Source organism: Brassica oleracea, chromosome C5 (genome assembly GCF_000695525.1).
Source record: "Brassica oleracea var. oleracea cultivar TO1000 chromosome C5, BOL, whole genome shotgun sequence".
In the NCBI taxonomy this organism is placed as follows: Eukaryota; Viridiplantae; Streptophyta; class Magnoliopsida; order Brassicales; family Brassicaceae; genus Brassica; species Brassica oleracea.
Window position 1 is genome coordinate 10,368,097 of NC_027752.1, and position 15,808 is coordinate 10,383,904.

The following is a 15,808-nucleotide window of genomic DNA, read 5'->3' on the forward strand; positions in this document are numbered from 1 at the left end:
CACGGATTCAAAATCCTGGAACCTGAGAATCTTCCATTCATTCATGGATTTTCGCCATAATGCCATTGAGTATATGGAATTTAGTTTTGTCCAAAGGTCACAAGGATCCTCAATATTTAAGTACTGATCTCTTAGATCCTCAGTGAGATGATAGCGCATAATTGTTATGGCTCTATGCTTTTCACTTTCAACTGCATTATTGCCATCAATGATACATTTCCCGAGTCCTCTAGACTTCAGGGCAACTGAAGTGTTCATTACCCATTCTAGATAATTATTTCCAGAGAGATTTAGGGCAACATAATCCGAAAGCTCAAATTTCGACTTCTGAAACATATTATTAATCAGTTCAAGATACAACCGAGTCAATAAAATCAATGCATACGGTTTCACAAGTCTCTCGACCAAACAATTAACTACTCGACCATGGTGCGAGAAAAACAAGTATGCGAGGTCTATATGATGCTTTAGGCCACACGACCTTATAAAATTGTGATGCAACAACTCTAGAGGTCGGATTTTATATCTGAATGCAATCAAAGCATCAATCATAACAACAATCATATTCAGACCGATTTTTAATCAATGTGAGAGCAGATCAATAATTCTTATGTTTTAACTTTTCTTAAAACATTTAGTATGATCAAGCAATCATAATAATAATGCAAGTATCATCAGATCATATTAGGGTTTCAAGGCCCATTTTTCGGTTTGATTTTATCAATATCAAGCTTTACAAAAGAATTAAATCAGATCAATTAGTCAATTTTAGCAATTATCTAGCAATCCTAACAGTAAAAGGAAATTTTCCAGCAAGTAGAAAAGGAAATTTCAGGAAAAAGAAAATTTTCTACTTTTAACACAAAAGGAAATTCACAATTCTGAACAGATTATGGTTTTAATCAAAACTAGCAATTTTCCTAATCAGTTCATTCGATATTCAAACAATTAATCACAATATGGAAACTTGTTTATCAATCGATTTATGCAAAAAGAAAAATTAGGGTTTTCAGCAATTTAACAATTTTAAGATCAAATTCGATTCTAAACAGTTCTATTTACTTAAACAATCATCAAAGATAATTTAAGGTTTTAATCTAGCAACCTAAACCTTAGATACATCAAAATCAATAAATCAAAACAGTCAGATCAATTTAGGTTTTTGTAGGTTTTTGATATTTCAGATTTTCAAAACATCATAAAGGAAACGGATATAATTTAGATTTAGGGTTTCAATGCCCTTACTGATCAATCAATGTTCTAGCAACCCTAACAGCCATTGATCTATCAACTTAACATGAAAACAATCTAACCAAAACTTAGTTCCATATGTTAGGGTTTCTATTATCCTAGATTAGGGTTCTTCAAATTTTAATGGTTCAGATCTTTATCAATCAACCAAATTCAGTGTAGGTTTTTTTAAGTTTCGAGTTTTACCTTTAGAAACTTATGGAGTGTAGATTTGGACCACCAAAGAGAGAAGGAGGCCGCGAGCTGATCGTTCTTCGAGTCGGGTCGCGGATGGGCTGCTTGCTTGGTCGGATCTCGAACAGGGAAGAAGGAGAACGTCTAGTTTACTTGATCACGTCTAGAAAGAGCTAATGTAGCAGATCGTGACGGTGCGTCAGTGGTCAGATCGATAAGCGGTTTGCAGCGTCTGATTCGTCTCGGCGAGAGCTTCAAGTTGATATATTGCTCGTCGTCTGGGTCCTCACGGTTTGGAAGAACGATCTCTTTGAAGTTCTGTCGGAATTACAGTTTTGTGATATTCGACTGAGTTTAAGGAATTTCGTGGGGGCTTAGGGTTAGAGGCTATCGTGCTGATAACGTGTTATAAAAGAGATGCTGTGAAAGCTTATTATTACTCATGACCAGATGTCTATATTTATACAAGTATTAGACCGTCTTATTTAGACCGTCATAAGAGAAAAGGAAATCATATTCCTAATAGGAATAAGAAATAATACTTATCCTAAATACATATGGAAAATGATAAACATCAAGTATAGATAAATGTAAACTCTCATTCGCCTAAGTTATTAGCAAATTGGCCGGATGGATAGCTGATGGGCCGGACGGTTTGGACCTGATATGGGTCGATCACCATTTGGTTTATAACACAATGGCCCATTTTTACTGTATCGATAAATTGATATGGGAATAACAATTATAGCCTTCCACTTGGGACCGCCATTACCGAGCGTGGTACACGCGATCCACTATATATATCTACACAGGATCTTATCACTCTCACTACCAAAACCTCAAAAGTTAGCTTTGGGGATCATCAAAGCTTCTTCATCACCATGGATCCTTACAAGGTACCATGTTCTTCTTGACTCTTTTGTGCGTGTGTGTGTCTTAAATAAATCATGATTCATTATGGTTGTTTTTTTCACTGGTTTAATAATAAAAAGAAAGTTAAACTCCGTTAGATCTTACCCTTAACATGTTTTTTTTTCCCAAAAGTTGCTGAGCTACTGGAACACAAAAATGTGTTGCTTAGCTTCTATGATTGTTTTATCTATAAGGTGGGTGATGTTGATTTTCTTCGCTGGCTATCTTTAAAACGTTTATTGTGTTATTGTTCCTAGCTACCCTATATTTTAGAAGTTTTTTTTTTTTCCATCAGGTTTATATTATTAAAAGCAAATGTGTCACTCTCAGATACAACAGAAACACCAAAGGCCCAAACATAAACGGGCTACAACATACGGCCGAAGCCCCAAACAACTTAGACGGCCCCTCGGCCCAACCTTACAAAACCGGACGATCAAGGTCCATGAGAGAAACAAGGAAGCAGAGGAAAAGACACGTGGGATGATCTACACCATTCAGACCGGCATGCGTTTCTCCGCCTCAACTTGCCCTTCATCGACTCCGGAAGAAACCGGAAGAGATCGCCGGACCGCTCGTTTCGCCGGAGCTCAGATACCCGCAGAGCCTCCACCGAAACCACCTATTTACCTTGCTTTTACAACATGTCGGAGGTCTTTCTCAAACCATCGAGATCTCCCCCGACACAACCAAACTTCCAACCACTAGAGAAATCATCGTTCTACCCGCACTGTCAACACGCGGAAGAGATCAATCGAAACACGAGATCATCTCCGCCTTTGAACCGCTTAAAACCCTAGACGCGCGCATCGAGAACCACCTAATTGTTGACTTGACCGACTTCACCTCGGCGGAGAGCTTCATCATCAAAACGAGAACTCCTCCGCCCTGTCCCAGAACCACCTAGACAGTAACCACTTCTAGCTTCGCACTAAACGAACAATAGTAACCTTGACCCAAAAGCTTCGGGTTTCTCATCGGCAGCGCGGATCTATGAAAGCATCCGCACTCCGTCACCAAACCGGCGAAGGTAAATCTAAGGAAGACTCCCTTCCCGGGAACTTGAACCGGCGTCGGCGGAGCTGAAGGAGCCTCCACCCCCCGGAGAAAAGCCGGCGACGACGGATCTGTGGTAGCCTCCATCTCCCGGAACCACAACTCGAACATGCAATCCGATCTTCTCACGCCACGGCCTCCACGCGAGCGCGTCGTCCCTCCAAGCGAGGAAACCACCTTGGATGATGGCTCCAATCCAGAGCTCCGACAAGGCACTCCCTCTCATACTCCTCTCTCTCCTCGCCGAATTCCTCAGCCGTCTCCGCTCTTTTCTCCTCCATCCGTCAATTTAAAATCGGGTCAATAACGGAGAGATTACTCATCCGGCGATCTTATCCCTTCTTCGCCGGTGAGAACAATCTCAGATCTACTCAAAACTTCGAATTTCGCATCGATCTGACGATGATGGAGGAAGAAGACGAGACTCAGTCGATACAATCTCCACGAGATTCCCTCTCACCAGCTCCGATTTTACCCACGGTGGCCTCTGCAACGAAACCCCCTCCCTCCTCCTCCTCTCAATCTCCGTTGGCTTTGGTAGTTAAGACTCTTTCCGTCAACAGATACGTACGAATCGGCGGAGGCGGAGGAGGAAGAGACGATTGCTGGAGCGAGGAAGCGACCCCTTAGTCCTTTGTATTTGATAGTTTTTATTCTATATATGATTTTAGAAGTTATTTTGTTGTTTGTGTTTTTAACTGTTTATTTTTGACCAAAAAAAAAAAAAAAACTGTTTATTAAACACGTGTGTTCTAAAAAGGGTGTTTACTCGATTGTTTATACGTCTGACCGTATACTATTTTAGTGATTATCTGATTAATCAGATCTACACACCTGAGTAATCAAATCTAGACGATAGATTAATCAAAACATAAATAAATCTAACTAAAATTAGATCTATTCATATGATTAATCGTACATAAGTATATTTCGTCTTAATGAAAACACATATCTATGACCATCCAATCCGCAAGTAGATAGTATGAAATATTGTTTTTAACAAACGTTAACCTGTATATGAGGATTGTCGTAGTTATTCGTACTATAAAAAATGTTCATCTATCCATCAAAAAAAAAACTTGAATATACGAAAGACTTTAAAAGCAAAGCAATAATCGAATAACTTTTTTAGTTTTATATGATAAGTTTTACTTAATAACTTTTTCAAAAAAAAAAAGTTTTATTTAATAACCCTATATCTTCGACATGGTACTGTTTTTACCACCCAAAATTAAAAGCTTATCTGTCAACCGAAGTTAGGGTTTCACCGTATGCTGATGAACAATCGAAGTTAGGGTTTCACCGTATCCGGATCCGACCCGGTGAACCGGGTTTCGTTTTTGTTCGGGTTGCGTCATAAAATTTAAATTTGGGATTGTTAATAGAAAAAGACGCGGTTAATAGAAAGTGATATCTTCCAACTGAAGTTAGGGATTCACCGTATGCTGATGAACAATCGAATAATGATGCTTGCAGTATCGTCCATCGAGCGCGTACAACTCTCCATTCTACACCACAAACGGTGGTGCTCCAGTCTCGAACAACATCTCGTCCCTCACCATCGGAGAAAGAGGTATTTCGAAACTGTAAACCTATACTTTAAGAGTTTAGAGCTAGGATCTTGTTAATGAGAGTGATGAGTTTTCTAAAATTTTGTTATTTTTGTTGTGGGAAGGTCCGGTTCTTCTTGAGGATTACCATCTGATCGAGAAGGTTGCCAACTTCACCAGAGAGAGGATCCCTGAGAGAGTGGTTCACGCCAGAGGAATCAGTGCTAAGGGTTTCTTTGAGGTCACACATGACATTTCAAACCTCACTTGTGCTGACTTCCTCAGAGCCCCCGGTGTTCAAACTCCGGTCATCGTCCGTTTCTCCACCGTAGTTCACGAGCGTGCCAGTCCTGAGACCATGAGGGATATTCGTGGGTTCGCTGTCAAGTTTTACACCAGAGAGGTAAAGATTTTTTTTTTTACTTTTTTATTAAATGTATCTATATATTTGACTTTTATGAGAATTAATATCAACGCAACAGATAAAAAACTGACTTGCTACTGGTATTCAGGGAAACTTTGATCTTGTTGGGAACAACACTCCGGTGTTCTTCATCCGTGACGGGATCCAGTTCCCGGATGTTGTCCACGCGCTGAAACCAAACCCAAAGACAAACATCCAAGAGTACTGGAGGATACTGGACTACATGTCCCACTTACCAGAGAGCTTGCTCACTTGGTGCTGGATGTTTGATGATGTTGGCATCCCACAAGACTACAGGCACATGGAAGGCTTCGGTGTCCACACCTACACTCTAGTTTCCAAATCCGGAAAAGTTCTCTTTGTGAAGTTCCACTGGAAACCAACTTGTGGGATCAAGAATCTGTCTGATGAAGAGGCAAAGGTGGTTGGTGGAGCCAATCACAGCCATGCAACTAAGGATCTCCATGACGCCATTGCATCTGGTAACTATCCTGAGTGGAAGCTTTTCATCCAGACAATGGATCCTGCGGATGAGGATAAGTTTGATTTCGACCCACTTGATGTGACCAAGATCTGGCCTGAGGATATCTTGCCTTTGCAGCCCGTTGGTCGCTTGGTTTTGAACAGGACCATTGACAACTTCTTCAATGAAACTGAGCAGCTTGCTTTCAACCCTGGTCTTGTGGTTCCTGGGATTTACTACTCAGATGATAAGCTGCTCCAGTGTAGGATCTTTGCTTATGGTGACACTCAGAGACATCGTCTTGGACCAAATTATCTGCAGTTACCGGTCAATGCTCCCAAATGTGCTCACCACAACAATCACCATGAAGGTTTTATGAACTTCATGCATAGAGATGAGGAGGTATGTCTTTAGTACCACCACTTGAGATAAACTTGTTGGTCTTTTTACTTGAAAATCAAAATATTTATTGGTTGTTTGCTTTTTTTTGTAGATCAATTATTATCCCTCAAAGTTTGATCCTGTCCGCTGCGCAGAGAAAGTTCCTATCCCTAACAAGTCTTACACTGGAATCCGAACAAAGGTTCGTGATGCACGCCATGTCTCCTTTAAATCTTCAAAACCTTATCTTATTTTAGTTGAATTGTCTCCTAAAATAGCCTTTGCATTGCTTATGTGTTTGCAGTGTATCATCAAGAAAGAGAACAACTTCAAGCAACCTGGAGATAGATACAGATCATGGGCACCAGACAGGTTAAAAGAAGTCTCAACTCTCTTACATAACTCTCAAAATTTAGCCCAAAAAAAAAAAACTCTCTTACATAAACTCACTTGAGAAAGCTTAAATTACTAAACTTCAAATGTTATATTTATGGTCACTACAGGCAAGACCGGTTTGTTAAGAGATGGGTAGAGATTCTGTCAGAGCCACGTCTCACTCATGAGATCCGTAGCATCTGGATCTCTTACTGGTCTCAGGTCAGGACAAGAAACATTAAATCTCTGCTTATATATTTTTTGTTGAATTTTAGCTAAACTAACATTCTTAATCTCTTTATCTCAGGCTGATCGATCTTTGGGACAGAAGCTTGCAAGCCGTCTCAACGTTAGGCCAAGCATCTAATCTTCATATTTGCTTGTCGTCCAAAAAGTATAATCGTGATCTATCTATCATCTGTCGGTCGTTAAATTCCTTAATAAAATTATTTCCTGGGCTATTATTTCGTGTCTGTGTAATAATGATGCATGTAATCTTCTAAACCGATGTTTCCTCATGTTTTACTGTCACTCTCTTTGTAATCTCTTGAGAATAAATCAATGTTTCTTGAAGGAGTATGTAAGAGCAACATTATCCCACATATTCATTTAGGGGTTCTTAATCTTTTTTTTAATAATTTTTAGTTGGAAAAGTGAGTTTTAGAGATTTAGTTAAGAGATGGTATATTTGTGTGGTCCAATGCAAGTTTCTTATTTAATGGTTCTTAAAAAAAAATCTTAAACATTTTGTTATTAAACTTCAAATTTATTGATTATTAGAAAGACATTAACATACATTTCAAGATCAAACATATTTTCAAATGTAATAGATTGGGGTCTAGTAAAGGTTGACAACTTACATTTCCTCCGCCAGCGACTTCAATTGTATCTGAATCAACAGGAAAATCAAATGACTGAGCCAATTACAACCAATGGATAGAGGAAAGATAAAGCACAAAGCCACAACAACACAAAGGCAAACCTTTGAAGCTGATTCAAGACTTCCAAGATCCTTATGGAAGTCCAGTAGATCTGATCCCTTGGAAGCAAGGACCTGGAGAAAGAGATGTTCAGACCATTTTCTAAAAACAACCCTCAACAGAAGAACCTAAAGGTTGCTTTTTGAGATTGTGCTTTTTACCTTGCAAAGATAGTGCATGAGAGTCATCTTGCTGTTAGCAGCACGTGTATCGCTTAGTTTTAATAAACTGTCCAACTTGAATCCCACTGCAGCGCCTGCACAGAAAGCAGAACAACGGTTTTTATCAACAACAAAGGATATGCGTTCAGACAAAACAAGTAACAAAGGCACCCATTCCTAGATCAAGCCCACATTGAACAGATAAATCTTACCCCTCGCAGTTCCTTGGTTCAATGTGTTCCCCAGGTAAAGAATCTTTTTTCATAATTTCTTTTAGCTTTTGTGAAGTACGAACCTGGTGAACAAGCAATGAGGACAAAAAGGCTAAGAACGAGAAATATATATATGGACTAAAGAAAATATTGGAGTTAGTTCTTGCAAGCATCTGACCTCATCACACGCGGAATTTACGGCATTTTTTGAATTCTATTATCTGCATATAAATCATTCATTAACAATAAGACCACTAATTCAAAACTACATAGACACTGAATCAATAACAGTAATACCACCAGACCTGAGTGCCGAATTGAATCTTGAAGGAAAACACTCTCATCTTCGATTCTACTCGTGGCACCTTCATTAGCTCTAGGAAGTACTGTGGTAACCAAATGATCGAGACCAAAACGTATTAGCTAAAGAGATTGTTAAAAGTTTAAAACTATCTCAAGATTCAAACAGACCTTCTCACACTTTCCCAATTGCCTTGTCACCAGTGTAGTTCTACAGCAAAACAGTCAAGTAACAAGTAACAACCAAGATTGAGGACTCGTGTCAATAACAAGTGAATAATGCTAACCAAGAAGAATGATATATTCCACAAAAGACATCCGAAATCAAAGAAACAAGTCAATACGACGAGTCCGACGTAGTTCTCTTCTTCGAAAGAGCTTCATGTCACTTGATCGGTACAGACGCGAGTCCGACGAGACAGACGAGAGTCCGACAGAGACGACGAGTCCGACGAGAGAGACGCTGAATCCATCATCAGATCGTTGAGAGATGAAGAAATCGCCGTCGGAGAGTTGCTGTGATTTCAACGAAATCGAAGAAAGGAGAGAGACACGGGTTTGCTTCTGAACACCCATAACACAACATGTGTCTCAAGACACGGTATCTTCCTTCCCCTAATTAAGATATGTTTTCTCTTAATTTACCCAATTTTTTTTTTTAAATCAGTTAATGCTAAGATACAGGAATTGCATACTGCGAGCATCAACATTGGGTAAGTTTCTTCCCATCACCTTTCATCATTATTTAATAATATAAATTAGTTAAATAAATAAATTTTAAGTAAAAATAAATTATAATCACTTATTAGATGACAAGTGGAGAAAATATCTTCTCATTTTTGTTAGAGTACCTTTATGAACGTATATGTCTCTCTCCTTTTACCTTTTTTCTCTTTCATCTTTTTCTTATTTTTTTCTTCTATTTATTTGACAAGAGATTGTGTGAGACCCACTGCTGATGCTCTAAGAGTATCATTAACCCAAAAACCCACTTTGGGTCTCTTAATTATTTTTAATTATTAAAGTTACTTAAAAGACCTAGTTAAGAGAAACCAATATTTTTGTGCTCCAATGGGAGTCTCTTATTTAAAGGTTCTTAAAATTTTTTTTAACAAAAACACATGTGAAGGAAAAACATGAGAGAAGAAGGAAGAACAGACATATGAAAACATCAACGTAGACAATCCAAGTTATTATCAAACATTCATTCATATTCATATACAGAGAGTGATGAAAGGGGGAAGAAAGAAACTGACTTGAAGGGTGGATTTGCAGTGAGAGCACTTGAAGCTCACTACACACCAAAACAAAACCCTGTCCACATATCAAAGCAATTGTTTTCAATGCAATTGAAGTAAACCAAAAAAGATCATATCACGTGAACCAAAAAAACACGATCTAACGATCAAAGCGTTAGATCAAACGAAAGGTGACAATTGATCTAAGCATCACCTTCTTCTAGATCAAAATACAGATAAAGATCTCATATAGTTGATAGAAGTAAGGGGGTTGTATGATAAAAGCACAGTTTTCATGTACAGGAAAAGAAAACATATATGGTTGCACAAAGTTTACCATCTCTGGATAGCTTAAAGCATACAAATCTTCTTCGGGGATCCAATCTTCCATGACAAACTCAGGAAACAGCCGAGTAGAGCCATTTGCAAACAACCACTGACCCTTTTCAACATTACGATAGTTAGGGTATTGCATTTATATAAGCTATATTCTCATATGCTAGTGTTCATATCGAAATTTCACATCTTTTATACTTCAAATCTACCATTAGAGGATAACACACAAAGGATTGATTATAGCTAAGCAAAAGAGACAAGCCTTTAAGTCATTGATTCAACATAAATTACACTTTGATTATGGTCTAAGATGAAATTGAATTGGATCCGGGAATCAATATAACCAGAAAACAGGATCAAACGAAATCATATTTAATCAATTCTGATAGAGAAAATGAAGGAAATACCCAAATGGAATTGGTGACCACATTGGAGCTTAGCACTGGATCTGGAACCGTCGTCGACCACCAACTCGAGGCAAATCGAGCACGAGATTTCAACAAGAGACGAAGCATCCTCGTTCCCGCGTTTTCCAGGGACATCTGCGGCGGAATCCGTCGATTGGCTAGCAATCCGGCGGTTGTTACGATCATCGTCAGCATTAGCTCCGGCCATATCTCCTCAATCGGAGGGAATCCACAACAAAAAAAAATCATCTATGTCGCTCTCTTTCCGAATTGGTCTGCATTTTCGAAAGCCAAGCGATAGAGAGGAAGAGACGAAGAACAGAAGACTTCGGTTTTTTTTTTCAACGCCGTGTGCTCGACACGTGTACTCTAAGGAACGGCTCTTCCATCCCTTAATTAAGAGACGCCTTTTGATTTAATTACAATTTTTCTTTTTCTTTAAATCACAAATATCCTAAAAACCCTGTCTAATTGTGCTCTAAATAGCTTATTATGGTGGAAAGTAATAAATATATTTTATTTTGAAGGATACTATGAAATGAAAACAAAGGCTTGTCTAATTATAGCTAAAGCAAAGACGTTATTATCCACACGTCGTATAATGGCTGGGCTACTAATTCGAGAAAATGGTCATTGTGGGACAATCACGTGGTACCCACACGACCATTTCTAGATATATTGTCTCATTTTTCTACGGTGGGCTAAAAATAAGATATGTTTGATCGCGCTATAAGAACGTGTAGGAAACAGTGGAGGCAACACACGCCGATAACGTAGATACAACAATACATTACACCACAAGGAAGCTAAGTTCGGATCAAATCAGTCTTTTGCATAATGGATCCTGAAAGGGTATGTTCATGTTGAAGAATACTTGAATATAATGGTTGATTTATCATATACTTTGTGGTGGTACTGTCATGTATTAGGAAACATCATCATTTGCCAAGATTTTTCTTCAATTACATTTGTCTTCTGATGATGATGGATCAATTGTTGGGTGCAGGTACGTCCTTCAAGCGCTCACGATTCGCCCTTCTGGACTACAAACTCTGGTGCTCCAGTCTGGAACAACAACGCCTCTTTGACTGTTGGACCCAGAGGTGCCTCTTTTAACTTATATATATATAAACTATGGTTTCTATGCCAAATACTTATGTTATATTCTTATATTAATAAAATTTATGCGAAATAAAGCAATTAGTATATATATATATATATATAGAAACTATGGTTTCTATGCCAAAATTTTATGTTACTCTTAATGTTTATTCTTTTAGCTTGTTTGGTTAGATATGTGAAGCTATATGGTTTTTATATCTTGTCAGGTCCAATCCTACTGGAAGACTATCATCTGATCGAGAAACTAGCCAACTTTGACAGGGAAAGGATTCCTGAGAGGGTTGTTCATGCGAGAGGTGCCAGTGCCAAAGGTTTCTTTGAAGTCACTCATGACATTTCAAACCTTTCTTGTGCTGATTTCCTTCGAGGCACTGGTGTTCAGACTCCTGTCATTGCTCGTTTCTCTACTGTAATCCATGAGCGTGGCAGCCCCGAGACTCTCAGGGATCCTCGTGGTTTCGCCGTCAAGTTTTACACCAGAGAAGGGAACTTGGATCTTGTTGGAAACAACTTCCCTGTCTTCTTTGTCCGAGATGGAATGAAGTTCCCTGACATGGTCCATGCGCTGAAACCAAACCCCAAGTCTCACATTCAGGAGAACTGGAGGATACTGGACTTCTTCTCACACCACCCTGAGAGTCTTCACATGTTTTCATTCCTGTTTGACGATGTCGGCATCCCACAGGACTACAGGCACATGGACGGCTTTGGTGTCAACACTTATGTCCTAATCAACAAAGCTGGAAAAGCTCATTTCGTGAAGTTTCACTGGAAACCCACTTGTCCGGTTAAATGCTTGTCTGATGAGGAAGCTATCAGAGTTGGAGGAACCAATCACAGCCATGCAACTAAGGATCTCTATGACTCCATTGCAGCTGGGAGCTTTCCAGAGTGGCATATGTTCATTCAAGTCATAGATCCTGACCATGAAGACAAATTTGATTTTGATCCACTTGATGTTACAAAGATCTGGCCTGAAGATATCTTGCCTCTCCAGCCTGTTGGCCGCTTGGTTTTGAACAAAAACATTGACAACTTCTTTAATGAGAATGAGCAGCTTGCTTTCTGCCCTGCTATTGTGGTTCCTGGTTTCCATTATTCAGATGACAAGCTACTCCAGAGCAGGATCTTCTCCTATGCTGATAGTCAAAGGCACCGTCTAGGACCAAACTATCTCCAACTACCTGTCAATGCTCCAAAGTGTGCTCACCATAACAATCACCATGAGGGTCTCATGAACTTCATGCACAGAGATGAGGAGGTAAGATTATCCGAATTGAGAATCTCTCAAGTTTTTTTTTTGAGAGACTTGCCTATTAAAATGTTGTTACTTTTTTTTTGTGGGAGTTTCTTTGAAAAAGATCTCAATGTGCCCTAATCAACTCTTTAAAATGCTTATTTCACAATCATTTTTTAAGTTTAATATGAACTGCTTGAGTTGATTTCCAGGTGAATTACTTCCCTTCAAGGTTGAACCCGGTTCGCCATGCTGAAAAATACCCTCAAAATCCTATTGCCTGCGCTGGAAACCGTGAGAAGGTCATAGTTCATCTCCATGCATAATTAACGTACACATAAGAAAGTTGTATAACAAATGTTACTCTTTATATGACAGTGCATGATCGAGAAGGAAAACAACTTCAAGCAGCCAGGGGAAAGATACAGATCCTGGGATGCAGACAGGCAAGAGAGGTTCGTGAAGCGTTTTGTTGATGCACTTGCTGAGCCTCGTGTCACGCACGAAATCCGCAGCATTTGGATCTCTAACTGGACTAAGGCAGACGAATCTCTTGGACAGAAACTAGCCACTCGTCTTAACGTGAGCCCAAACTTTTAAAGACTTAAGAATGCCCCCGTAACAGAACATGCTCCTCGTACGCATTGGTTTCGAAGTAATCTCTTTGGTAATAGATACATAAAATAAAGCAGTGACGATAAAACTTTTATAGAAGGGTATATAAATCACTTCCAGTGCTGAGATATTCAAAATAAGTTTCTCAGCTATGAACTATTTTGATATGTTTTTTGTTAAATAATTAAAGCCGTTTGTAAACTGATAAATGGTTAGTAGGTTCCTATAAGTATTCTATTTTATTTTATTTTATTTTATTTTTAATTTTCCCACTTTTTAAAAAAAATTGTTATTTTGAGATTTATATTCAACGAGAATTTCTACGTTGAAGAAGCTCTAATTTCTATTTTGTAATCTTCTTTTCCAAATATCAACAAATATTTTGTAAGGCAAATAATAAGAAGCTGTTTGGGTTATATATAATTTACAAGATATATAATCCGTTGGGCTACTTCAAATGGATTTATTCGTTTTATATTTTGATCTCGAATTAGTGTGCTTATCCCCTATATATTATTTTGAAAAACATTAGAACTTCTTTTGGTAGTCATGTGTCATCACTAGGATGATTCTTAAAATCATTAGAGAAATAGGTCGGTCCATTTAATTATATAATAAATTTTTTATTAAACTAACCATAAATTCATTATTAATGTTCTTTATTATTTCCTTAAATAAAAGTTACGAAATTTTCTAATACGGCTAAAATATATATGACAATTAATCATTTTGAATAATAAAGATTTGATAAAAATTAATGTATCTTCTATCATAATTGTTTAATTTTAAACTATTAAAATCAATTAAACAACTACATTAACTATATAATAAAAATTTAGATTTTTTTGTATATGTTATAATTTAAAATTTTTAAAACAACTATAAAATACTAAAACTGTTAAAAGTCTCATATTCAAATTTTGTGATCCATGGTTTAAAATTTTTGTTGTGAAAAAATACAAATGATTACAAAATTATATAAGTAAAAAGTCTAATTTAATTAATTATTAATATTAAAAGATATATATTTATATACCGTTTTAAAATTTAAAATGTTAATCTTTTAAAAAAAAATTCAAAAAGACTTTTCGAATTTTAAAAAAAAAATTATAAAAAAGTTTAAATTTGAAGAAATATAATTCGAAAACATAAAAAATATTTTTTTAATTTTTTTAATGTATTTATTTATTTAATTAATTATTTATTATATATATTTAGAGTAAGAATATAAAATATTTTGTCTTTTAATGAAGAATGTATTTTTGAAAATGTATGTTTAATGAGAGAAATTGTCACAATTACCACATTCATTGTACCACTTTTCATGTTTACACTAACCACTCTTACCTTCACTTTTAATGAAGGGTAAAAGACATATATACCCCTATGACTTAGGTTTTAGAGTTAAAGGGTGGGGTAGGTTTTTTGGAATGTGAAATTTAGAATTCTAATAAATATATAAATAAATACTTAAAAAATATATAAAATTTTAAAAAAAATAGTTTCAAACATAATTTTCAATTTGAAAAAATAAATTTTGAAAAGAATAAAAAAATATTTCGAAAACAAATTCAAAAAAAAAAATTATAAAAAAGTTCGAATTTGAAAAAGTATAATTCGAAAACATAAAAAAAAAATATTTTTCTATTATTATTATTATTTTTTAAATAATAATTGATTATATATAGATAACAAGGGTATAAGAGTCTTTTGCTACTTAATTAAGAAGATATTTTTGAAAATGTCCCTTTAGTAGCGGTAAAGATGAAAAGTAGTACTATAAAAAATACAAATGATCAGAAAACCATATGAGTAGAAAACATCATTTAATAGACATTAATAATAAAAATATACTATGTATGTTAATATCATTTAAATGTAATTATAGATTTTATCAAATAGAAAAAATATTGTTTGGATTAATAAAATTGATTTATATGTTCACACCAATTTAATTATAATTATATATGTAATAATTATTGATTTTTAATTAAATGTATATTTATTATTTTATTATATGTAAAAACATATAATACATAAATATTTTTTATGTATAATGTTTATCCCATCTTAACCTAGTAATTAATTATTCCAGATTTGCATCTATGACGTGAGCTTGTAGTTGGAATATTATTGTGGGTATAAAGTCAGACGCACGATCATGATTAAAAACAAAAGTTTTCTCAAGTATGTTCATATTATAGTCATCACTTCGGAACTTTTAATTGGTCATTGTTAGGATGCAAGATCGCATATTACAATTTATATTTTTTATGTGGGGAGTGGGGTTGCTAATTATTCCGCTGCTAGTGGGAATGAAAAAGAAAAATGAGATCAGCCCATTTTAATTTTATATTCTTTAACAACTTGGTCTAAACTTTAATTAGCTAATACAGTCTGACTAATCTGATGTCTCGACCACTACTTTTGGTCTTAAAAGAAGCTCAGCTCAAATTAGGTATCAGCACATGGTTCCACAGAAAACCTGTATAGAAAAACTTAATCACCAATTATTATCACTTCCATGTATGCTTTGAAGTATGACTGCAGTGGAAACAAAAAGTATAACTGCAGTGTCTAAGTTATTAAAAAAGAATATATATCCTCCAGATTA

General features: G+C 36.3%; 3 protein-coding genes and 1 long non-coding RNA gene across 4 annotated transcripts; 2 read left to right on the forward strand and 2 right to left on the reverse strand.

Moving 5' to 3' along the window:
• Positions 1-2,211: 2,211 nt before the first annotated feature.
• On the forward strand, positions 2,212-7,178 carry LOC106294884 (catalase-3-like). Its single transcript, XM_013730577.1, has 8 exons — positions 2,212-2,321; positions 4,870-4,966; positions 5,069-5,346; positions 5,456-6,232; positions 6,324-6,413; positions 6,516-6,583; positions 6,715-6,808; positions 6,894-7,178. Exons 1-8 carry the CDS (start codon positions 2,307-2,309, stop codon positions 6,951-6,953), a joined length of 1,479 nt encoding a protein of 492 aa, XP_013586031.1. The 5' UTR covers positions 2,212-2,306; the 3' UTR covers positions 6,954-7,178.
• LOC106294885 lies at positions 7,113-8,879 on the reverse strand. Its single transcript, XR_001260918.1, has 7 exons — positions 8,411-8,879; positions 8,245-8,325; positions 8,118-8,160; positions 7,940-8,022; positions 7,728-7,822; positions 7,569-7,640; positions 7,113-7,475 (listed from the first exon to the last, which is right to left on the reverse strand). It is a non-coding gene; the product is annotated as an uncharacterized LOC106294885 (long non-coding RNA).
• Positions 8,880-9,162: 283 nt separating this feature from the next.
• On the reverse strand, positions 9,163-10,702 carry LOC106344485. Its single transcript, XM_013783855.1, has 4 exons — positions 10,221-10,702; positions 9,815-9,919; positions 9,462-9,553; positions 9,163-9,202 (listed from the first exon to the last, which is right to left on the reverse strand). The coding sequence occupies exons 1-4, from the start codon at positions 10,467-10,469 to the stop codon at positions 9,163-9,165; spliced, it is 486 nt and encodes a 161-aa protein (XP_013639309.1). The 5' UTR covers positions 10,470-10,702.
• Positions 10,703-10,980: 278 nt separating this feature from the next.
• LOC106293157 (catalase-1-like) lies at positions 10,981-13,444 on the forward strand. The gene is made up of 5 exons (XM_013728830.1): positions 10,981-11,072; positions 11,227-11,323; positions 11,549-12,603; positions 12,792-12,881; positions 12,958-13,444. The coding sequence occupies exons 1-5, from the start codon at positions 11,058-11,060 to the stop codon at positions 13,177-13,179; spliced, it is 1,479 nt and encodes a 492-aa protein (XP_013584284.1). The 5' UTR covers positions 10,981-11,057; the 3' UTR covers positions 13,180-13,444.
• Positions 13,445-15,808: the final 2,364 nt, after the last annotated feature.

Bases quoted from the DNA above. Each gene is read 5' to 3' on its own strand.
- LOC106294884 (XM_013730577.1), top strand. The intron at 6,414-6,515 runs GTTCGTGATGCA...ATGTGTTTGCAG, and splicing joins ACACTGGAATCCGAACAAAG to TGTATCATCAAGAAAGAGAA. The intron at 6,584-6,714 runs GTTAAAAGAAGT...TGGTCACTACAG, and splicing joins AGATCATGGGCACCAGACAG to GCAAGACCGGTTTGTTAAGA.
- LOC106344485 (XM_013783855.1), bottom strand. From the start codon at position 10,469: ATGATTTTTTTTTGTTGTGGATTCCCTCCGATTGAGGAGATATGGCCG. The intron at 9,920-10,220 runs GTATTTCCTTCA...AATGTTGAAAAG, and splicing joins TGGTCACCAATTCCATTTGG to GGTCAGTGGTTGTTTGCAAA. The intron at 9,203-9,461 runs GTATATGAATAT...TGATACTCTTAG, and splicing joins TCCCCCTTTCATCACTCTCT to AGCATCAGCAGTGGGTCTCA.
- LOC106293157 (XM_013728830.1), top strand. The intron at 11,324-11,548 runs GTGCCTCTTTTA...ATATCTTGTCAG, and splicing joins TTTGACTGTTGGACCCAGAG to GTCCAATCCTACTGGAAGAC. The intron at 12,604-12,791 runs GTAAGATTATCC...GTTGATTTCCAG, and splicing joins TCATGCACAGAGATGAGGAG to GTGAATTACTTCCCTTCAAG.